The sequence below is a fragment of the Molossus molossus genome, unplaced genomic scaffold, assembly GCF_014108415.1.
Source record: "Molossus molossus isolate mMolMol1 unplaced genomic scaffold, mMolMol1.p scaffold_m16_p_2, whole genome shotgun sequence".
Classification (NCBI taxonomy): Eukaryota; Metazoa; Chordata; class Mammalia; order Chiroptera; family Molossidae; genus Molossus; species Molossus molossus.
In genome coordinates, this window is record NW_023425355.1 from 104,947,780 (window position 1) to 104,957,389 (window position 9,610).

A 9,610-nucleotide genomic window follows, 5' to 3' on the forward strand; every position below is an offset into this window, starting at 1 on the left:
ACTATCTGATTCCCTGACCCTCAAGATTTGACAGAAAGTAAAGGCAAAGCATCCAACCAATGCAGAAACCTGTTTCAGGATTTTGTGAATAGACCCCATGAATATCCCCCAGTAGAACGTCAAGCTCATGTGGGCAAGGATACTTCGCTTTCTTGTTTCCTTGTGTCTCCCCAGCTCCAGGGACAGTATTCAGTACCCAGTCCAGACCTATTAGGTGTTTGCTGAATGAATGCAACCTTTGACGCACCAATTCCACTTCTAAGTATGTTGCAAATGAACCACTCACACATGTGCACAGGGTGTGTGCAGAAGAAGGAGAGGTGCAAACAACTAGCAAAAAACTTAAAACTTTTTATTAACTGAAGTAGGGTAAATGAATAATGCGGGTTTGCAACACAGAATAGTGGATGAACAGGAAACAGAATAAGTGGATATGGCCAAGACACTCTGTTAGTGTAGAGAACAGGTGGGAGATGCTCGTCGTCACAACCCTAGTGTTTGTGTGTGTGTGTGTGTGTGCGCGCACGCGTGTGTGAGTGTACAAACAAAAAGAGAAACATCCAGAATCAATCGCCCAGAATTCCTTTTGTGGTGACATCTGGGCAGAGGGAGGTTAGTGCTCTTCTGTGCTGAGATAACTGACAATGCTTGTTTCCTGAGGTAAGTGCTTGAAAACACAGACAGAAACTTGTATTACGTACAGGTGTTGTTCATCAATGAAACTCTAACATCTAACAGAACATTTGGCACACATTAGGAAACATAATGCTGAAGTTTTCACTGCTGTGCACGCTTCACGTGCTGTGCACCTGATGGCCAGGAGTTCAAATCCCTGCCCATGTTCCTGAAGGGCCGTCAGGTTCTGCTTCTTATCATGGGCAATTGTCACATGCCTGAGGTGGAGGCAAAAAGAGGGAAGGAAAATAAGTGGCAGTGAGCTGCCATTCCTGATCTATTGATACTTATCCTCTCATCCTGACCTGCAGGACCCCGAGCACTCCGTGTGCCCTACCTCCTGATGTGCATGCTCCTGCCACTGCTTCTCAAAGCTCCTTTGCTCAAGTCACAGAGACTCTCACCTGCTCTGTGAGTTCCTAGGCTAGAGGAAGTTGTGGCCTACAGTAGGGGAGCAGACCAGGGATTGGGAGCCCTGGGCATCCTGGGTAGGATGATCCCTGGCTACACAGAGCAGAGAGTAGAAAGCTCCAGTGATGTCTCATCACTTAGTCTCAACACCGCACTCCAAGGGTCTCAACACAGCAAAGGAACGATTTTGGGAAGGAATGACAACATGGGACACCGGTATCATAAGAGCAGTGTGTTTTGCAGGGGTGAGGGCTGCAAAGAAGGGTCACTCACATAGTTAGTCATCTTCCTCCTCGGGGTCACTGATCTCTTCATACACAACATAGTTCTTTCTTTCCTTCAGCCTGTGGACCCAGACATTAGTCTTCCATTTCCTGGATCCTGTGGTAGACATGCATTGCTTAATGGAGATGGGGCCTTGGAGAACTGGGTCTCATTTTGTCAGATAAAGAGATGTTTCCTCCCTCCAAGTGCCCACAAGGCTTCTACGTGGTCTGTTGTCCACATCCTCCAGCTCAGAGAGACTGAGATGGTAGGTCCACACCAGTGCACAACAAATGCCAGTTCGAGTTTTAGCTCCTGGGTCCTCCCGCTGTCAGAGTAAAATTCCCAAATACTTTACTTACCAGACATACATCCGCACCTTTCAGCATAAAGTGGAACCTCAGTTCTTGAACTGAATTTGTTCCGGAAGGCTGTTCAAGACGCGATTTTTTGAAAACCAAATCATTTTTCCCATTAGAAATAATGTAAGTGGAATTAATTCGTTCCAGACCTCTTATTGATTTCTGGTTTTCAGCTTTGTTATATACAGTACATGTCTAATGAACAGTTTAATCTACATACAAACACCGCTTTTCTTAAATTCATCGAACCACCCCCTACTAGCCTTGAAGGAATCACTTTTAGCACTTGTTCCCTGGGTGTCTTTCAGGAGGTCAGCATGCGGCATCTTTGCGTCTTCACATATCACTGCCTCCGAAATGCTGTCACTGGCTAACTGCTTTTCGCTTATGCAAATCAATAAGTTTTTCACCTCTTCAACCCCTTCGGACATTGTTTCTTTCAAATCTTTAGCAACATTAGCACTCCTGATGGCCTCCTCATGTTTTAAATTGTGCTAATCATCTATGTTGCCAGCAAGAATAGCAAAAACAGACAAAAATATTTACAGCACCATTTCCAGAGATGGTAACAAGGGAGGTTTAGTGGTAAACTGACTAGCATTCTCTCCTTTTTTTGTGGCCTGGAGACAGATTTTTGTCATGCTGATGTATCAGATAGAGGACTGAAGTTTTTGTTCGACATCCCAGACCTTATTTCCATGAACAAATTGGTCGACAAAGGAATTGCTTGAGATGGGAGATGTTGCAGAACTGAGGTTTGACTGTATATTGTTAAGGGCACATTGTGTGTCAGACATTGAACTGAGGGCTATGGATACGACCCCAGTAAATCACATTCCCAGGTTACATAGGTAGAATTACCTGAGCACCTTCCTGTCCACAGTCACAGATTTCATTTAATGTCTTCAAACAAGTAATGACCTATGATTCATTGTTTCCATTCTGTGGAATAAGAATCTGGAGCTGAGAACTGGATGACTTGACCACAGGAACACGAATTATATGCTGATGACAATTCAATCGGTGACTTTGGAAGTCCTGTTCCCAGCTGTCAGCTGGAGCTGAACAAGCACCAAGGTCCAACCTGGACCTTGGCCTGTTCAGAATCCAGCTCCCCACGCAAGCGAAGCCAGAGGAGATATCCTCCCCAATACTCCCCTTACCTGGCACCTTCTCCCTCAGCTGCCTAGAGGCCTTCACATTTCCCGGGGGGCAGAGCTGTTTCTGAGCTGGCTCTGAGTCTGGTGATACTGGTACTGGCTTCATGTCATTGTCTTCACTTGCTTCTTTCACGGGAAGCATCTTGCTCATGCGAAGGTGATATAAACACTATCAGAGGTTTTTCTTTGGTGCTTAAAACTTACTAAATGACTTCACATGCGGTGCATTAGTGCACACACAACTCAGGGATATTTTATGGCTGGTTCCTCTAATGTGAGGAACCTGGTCAGTTAGCGGGAAAAGAAATTGCCTAAGTGCCCAGCCAGTGTGGCTCAGTGCTTGAGCATCGACCCATGCACCAAGAGGTCGCCGGTTCGATTCCCAGTCAGAAGACATGCCCACGTTGAGGGACTGATCCCCAGTGAGGGGCATGCAGGAGGCAGCCAATTGATGTTCTCTCTCGTCGATGTTTCCCTCTCGCTCTCCTTCTCCCTTCCTGTCTAAAATCAATGAAAGAAAAAACAATGAAAATAAAAACAGAAATGGCCTAAGCGGGTGTTTCCAGGACTAGAGCCCTTGGCTTCATGCTATTTCCAGACCTACATTCTTGCTAACAGCAGAAGTGTCCATGCAAGCGGGAGTGTGGTATAGAGTAGATTTGGGGAACAATAGCATTTTAAGAAACCACAAGGTCTGTGAAAACAATGAAGAGCCCCTATCAAATATAAGTGATAGATAGTATATAAGCGAGTAGACACTGGCTGGGAGAATACATGTAAAAGTGTACCAACATTAATGTGGTGAAGGCCTGGGTTGGGGTGGGTGCCGTGTTAAAGGGCAGGAGTGGGGGCATAATAGGAGCCATCTGTAAGCATGTCAACAATAAAAATAAACTTAAAAAAATGAAAAAAGTGTACAGAGAAGACAAAATACTGCAAGAAAGTATTATGTGGAGGTGAATACGGGGAAGTAGGGGATGAAAGAAATGGTACACAGAAAATAAGGTAGACAGACAAAAAGGCTGTGCTAGATGTTACATACTGTCCTATCCTGACTCCATCACGTATTGTGGAATTAGGGAGGTGGTTCCCACATCAAGCCTGCCTACCTCAGGGGTTGTTATGACCAACAGTCTTACTTTACCATTCATTGGACTCCCTCATTTAGCAAAGAGTAAGTAAGAAACTAAAAACAAGGGAAGGAAAAGTCATTTCTGAGATTGTAAATACTCCTTACATGTGGAAAAAGAAACTAATACATTCTCTTGAGATCCTTCTCTAAGTTCTCTTCTCAACTGTCTCCATACTGGTAACCCAACTCCCAGATCGCCGTACCATGTCAACTAATTTAATCTGCAATTGTGGAATCACATATTTAGGCAGTTCTTGGGCTCTCTGAGCTGGGACTGAGGCTTCAGAGATGCCTCAGGCCCAGATAAGGCCTGAAGGAGCTCACAGTAGTGAGGAGCTCACGGTCTAAGCTGTTTCTCAGCCATTGTGAGTTGTCCTAAGTCAGAGTAGAGGGACCTTGTATTTCCTTGGTGAGAGTGAGTGTCTAAATGGAAGGGTCAGCAGCACCTGGGGGAGAAACGCCTATGGAGACAAACTGAACTTCATAAAGCTATGAAAACGTTTATGAGTTCGCGAATGGGCTGGATCTTTGGCTTAGACTATGGTCACTGCTTCTGTAGTCTCAAGAAAACGATTTAGCATCTCTGCAACACAACCTCTTCATTATTACTGTTATTATGTGCTGTTATTGTTATTAATATCCCCACAATTTTTCCCCCTTACTCTAGGCATTTTTTGTTCAGATAGAGTGGGAAGGACAGAGACAGTGGGAGGGAGACAGAACGAGAGAGAAAGAGAGAGAGAGAGAGAGAGAGAGAGAGAGAGAGAGAAACATGGATGTGAAAGAGACCCATCGAGTCGCTGCTTCCCGCACGACCCAACCAGGGCCGGGGACAAACTGCAACCGCAGTACATGCCCTTAGTGGGAACCGAACTCGGGTCTCTCTGGACAGCAGGCCGAAGCTCTAACCGCTGAGCCATACCGGCCAGGACAATATCCCCACAATTTTTGAGGTTTAATAATAGTAACAAAGTCATGAAACTTTTCTTACACTTTACATAAATTAATCCATCTGAAGTGCTCAAAATAATATCCAGCATTACTATGAAGACAAAAGAAGTATCAGCTATCACGATATTCTGCCACTCTTCCCATATTCACATCCGTGCAGGGAGAAAGGCTCTGTGGTTCTTCAGATTTGAGAGATAACTTCAGGTGTTTTCTTGGTTGGATGGTGGTAGCCTCCTGAGGATGTTCCTCAGAACGTAGGTGACTAGGCAGAGTTCTTCTTTGTTGGTAAACGTTCCCTGTGTCCTGGGAGACACCTGAAGTATCAGGAAATTCTGCAGCAAACAGTATGAATCCACTCACTGTCAAGGGTAATTTTGACCAGGCTTCTGATGATTTTAAATAATGGTTTGTGTATTTATTAATGGCATAAATTCATAACTTTCCTTGTGATGGTTGATAAAATGTGAACTAAACTCCATCGCTGCCTCATCTTATTCCATGACATATTTCTTGCGCATTTTCTAAAGAATTGAATGAATTGGTTGGAATTTGAACTGTATCTACTAAGAGATGTGTGGTAACTAGAAATCACTGTAGACTTAAAATGGGGCAATTTAATAATATGTCAATTATAATTCAATTAAGTTGTTAAGTGTGTGATGAGGCAGGGATGATTTCGTCCAGCAGTTCTGGAACATGTCCAGGATAAAGTCACTCCTCGAATGTGAAGAACTTTGCACTGGATTTTCAACCCCCTGACACTCATCTTGGGTGCCTTTGAAATATGTCCTGTGGAGGTGGGAGTCATAGGTCTGATGGAGACAGCATGAGCCTGTCTTCTTTTAACTGTGCTGTCAGAAAAGGATGGCAAGTGAATACATCCTTCCCCTTCATAGCGAGTCAATACACTGCTCCTAAGCACAGAGAATTCTTGAATTTGTGGCTTCTTTCACCTCATGTGGCCTCTGCTCACTGTCAACTAGGAAAGCTCAGTGTATGTGTAGCATTGCTCTATGAAACCCTGTCCCAGGTCAATGTATAGAATCATGTTCAGTTAGCAGTAACAGGACCATTCTTTTGTAAAGCACTGAAAAATAGGTGAATGCCATTACAAAATAACCTAATCACATTGTCTCTGAAGATATTTACCTTAAGCTACCTAGTTGCTATTTTTAAATTGACTCTTTATATTTAGGGAGGATTTAGAATCCAATACAGTTTTTCTCAATTTTCATCTGGTTCCCGAGGGTTTTCCGCAAGACCAATAACTAGAGAAATGTTGCAAACTCCAGAAAAGTATGGAGGACATTAGGAGAAATGTGTGTGCACCTGCTTCTGGGTCTAGTTAGATTGGAGCGTTATTGCACTTCTGTGTCTGATCACTCTGAGCTCTTTTACTCAAAATATAACAACACTCCGCATAAGTGACAACTTAAGGAGTCCATGAAGCCCTCAGCGATCCCTTACCCTGTCCCTCTTTCTCCTCTTTCCATTCCTGAAATTATTGAGTTTAGTTCTCATTCAGGTTTTGACACATTTACCATTGACTTATCATCTACAAAACATATATTGTTATTTTGCATGTTTTAGGATTTTATATGAATGGCCACTGATTGTACTTAACCTTCTGTATTCAACTTTCTTTACTCAGCAGTGATCTGTTCAGGCAAGAGACACATGAAAATCCTGTTTAAACAGGTGGGCCCCAAAAAAGTTGGTCTTCGAGACACTTTCCATATCTTTCCTGTTACTCACTTTGATAGTCAGAGTTCCGAGCTTCATTGGAATCATGCTTAGGAGACTTTCTGTTCTGATACTTTGGGCGCATGAAAGATGGTAGGTGGGCCGTGAGACCTAGGAGAAGCAAAATATGTGTTTCTTAAGAGACAATGAGAGAGGAGGGTGGATGCTGGGAGGCAGCAGGGACAGTAAAGTTCATTAACCAGGGGGATCTGAACAAGGCCTGTGGGAGTGAACCATGAGGGATCCAGGTGTGAGCATCTTGTGGGCACTGTCTTCCCTGGGCCCTATTCAGGATACAATAGAGCAGAAGGTTCGGAAGCTGTCCCAGGATTTCTCCCCGCACAAAAGGAAAGTGGGACACTTGCTCCAGCTTGAGACACAGCCAGGACATGTAGAGGGAAAGTGGGATGGTCTTGTGTTCCCAGGCCTGTCTGGACCCAGAACTTCCTGTTACCTAGACTAGTCATGACGTCGTAGTTTCTCTTCATGTACACATAGATTATTTTTTCTGAGTTTCCCAGCTTTGCCCACTCTTTCTCTGAGAAGTATTTGCGAATATCCTTGAATACCTAGGAAAACAAGAAAAAATAAATTCCGGTAGTCAGTCAGGTAAAAATATTTGTGATTGCCTGGCCGATATGGCTTAGTGGATTGAGCATCGTTCCATGGACTGAGAGGTCGTGGTTGCATTGCTGGTTAGGGCACATGCCTGGGTTGTGGGCTTGATCCCCAGTAGAGGGTGTGCTGGAGGCAGCTGATACATGTTTCTCTCTGTCTAAAAAATCAATGAAAACATAACAAAAAGTTTGTGATTAAGCTTGCCCTCTTCCTCCACTGCTGAACCTCAGTGTTGGACCTGTAAAGTGGAGCTAACAATTCCTCTTGGGTGACGTCACAGCTAACTGAGAGAACAAGTGTGACATTCCTTAGCCTCTCCCCTGGCATGCAGCAGGTGCTTCATGCTGGTGGTGGGCACTCCTCTGTCTTTCCAGGATGGACTGAGTATCACGAAATGCAGTGTAAGGTCACAGACCTGGTTGTCTCCCGGGATGCTAGGAGACTTCTTAGTGAGGGTCGTATACCCCTAAGGTTCTGGATCTTCCCCCTGACACTTTGCTCCCTGTCCTCACTGCTTCTGACTACAAGTCATTAAAAATACAGTCAACAACCCTGGCCGGTTTGGCTCAGCGGTTAGAGCATCGGCCTGCGGTCCGGAGAGACCCGGGTTCGGTTCCCGCTAAGGGCATGTACCTCGGTTGCAGTTTGTCCCTGGCCCTGGTTGGTTGTGCGGGTGGCGACCACTCGATGTGTCCCTTTCACATCGATGTTTCTCTCTCTCTCTGTTCCTCTCTCTCCCTCCTACTCTATCTGAACAAAGAATGGAAAAATGTCCTCGGGTGAGGATGATAAAAAAAAAAAAATACAGTCAACATACCCTGTGCCATGGTCACTTCTCACCTCTCTCCTGATGCCAGATATCCCTACCTTATATTTCTCCCCTACATTTTTGGAATGCTCCTTCAGGTTGTTTTCCAAGGATCTGCGTCTGTTCATGGCTCGTGGAGTGATGTTATCTTGAAGGGACATATGCTGAGTCTCTCTAGCCAGAAAACCTAAGATCCTGTGGAGAAGAAGTCCTGAGGCAAAGTCAAACGCAGAGTGTCTCCTGAAATTAACATTCTTTTTTTTTGCTACAATGAGGATATACCTCACATCTGCCAGAATGGCTAACATCAATAAATCATCAAACAACAAATGGGTACAATCCAGGGTTGTGGGATCATCCCCAGTGGGGGTCCATGCAGGAGGCAGGCAATTGATATTTCTCTCTTGCATCGATGTTTCTATCTCTCTAGGAAATCAATAAAAACATATTGAAAATAAAAAAGCCAATAAAGATAGCAGTGGGCCGGACTAGGGAAGTGGGGGGAAAGGGAGGGGATGTGGGACATCTGAAATAGTGTCAACATCAAAAAGTCCTGCTTTTTGCTCTGGCCGGTTGTGCTCAGCGGTTAGAGCGTCAGCCTGCGGTCCTGAGAGACCCGGGTTCGGTTCCCGCTAAGGGCACGTACCTCGGTTGGTTTGTCCCCGGCCCTGGTTGGTCGTGCGGGTGGCAGCCACTCGATGTGTCCCTTTCACGTCGATGTTTCTCTCTCTCTCTCTCTCCCTCCCACACTCTATATGAACAAAAAAATAGAAAAAATGTCCTCGGGTGAGGATAAAAAAAAAAAAAAGTCCTGCTTTTCTCTGTCATTGGCTTATCTGTCCCTGAGAAAGGACATGGGGGTAAGAAGAAGAGAAAGGGGGCTGGAGGTCTATAAGAGAGGTATTGATTAGAAGTACTGGTTTTCAGTGGGCATGATAAAAGAAGATTTAAGAGAACTGCTTGGCTCTGGCCGATTTGGCTCAGTGGTTAGAGCGTCAGCCTACGGTCCACAGTGACCTGGGTTTGGATTCTGCTAAGGGCATGTGCCTCGGTTGCAGTTTATCCCCGGCCCCTGTTGGAGTTGTGCAGGAGGCAGCCACTTGATGTGTCTCTTTCACGTCGATGTTTCTCTCTCTCTTTATCTCTTCCTCTCTCCCCTTCCCACTCTATCTGAAAAAAAAAAAAAGAGAACCGCCTGAAGTCGAGCTGAATGGAAGTCCTACAAGTACAAAATTAAAGAAGAAGCCACATTGAGACGGCAACTGGCCTCAGGGAGCCCCATACCTCTAGCTAACTGGCCCCATGTCTGGCACTAGAAGCAGTTAGCCTTGGTTCACAGCTTAGCTTTGATAGGGAACATCTAAGACTAGCACAAGAAGCAGCCATCCCTAGACAGCTTTGTAGCTTATGCCTGGTGGTCCCAGGTAGAACACAAGCAGAGGCTGACCCAGAGCCAGCACACCCAGTGGACAGCTTCAGACCACAC

At 45.1% G+C, this 9,610-nt stretch overlaps 1 protein-coding gene across 1 annotated transcript; it reads right to left on the minus strand.

Annotated features, from left to right (window-relative positions):
- Positions 1-1,363: 1,363 nt before the first annotated feature.
- LOC118635446 (protein SSX4-like) lies at positions 1,364-8,252 on the minus strand. Its single transcript, XM_036270128.1, has 6 exons — positions 8,184-8,252; positions 7,153-7,267; positions 6,711-6,809; positions 5,106-5,287; positions 2,914-3,041; positions 1,364-1,502 (listed from the first exon to the last, which is right to left on the minus strand). The coding sequence occupies exons 1-6, from the start codon at positions 8,250-8,252 to the stop codon at positions 1,364-1,366; spliced, it is 732 nt and encodes a 243-aa protein (XP_036126021.1).
- Between the last annotated feature and the right edge of the window lie 1,358 nt (positions 8,253-9,610).

Bases quoted from the DNA above. Each gene is read 5' to 3' on its own strand.
- LOC118635446 (XM_036270128.1), bottom strand. From the start codon at position 8,252: ATGAACAGACGCAGATCCTTGGAAAACAACCTGAAGGAGCATTCCAAA. The intron at 3,042-5,105 runs GTGAATATGGGA...AACCTCTGATAG, and splicing joins GCCTTTCTCCCTGCACGGAT to TGTTTATATCACCTTCGCAT. The intron at 1,503-2,913 runs TGTGAAGGCCTC...AGTTCTCCAAGG, and splicing joins CAGCTCTGCCCCCCGGGAAA to CCCCATCTCCATTAAGCAAT.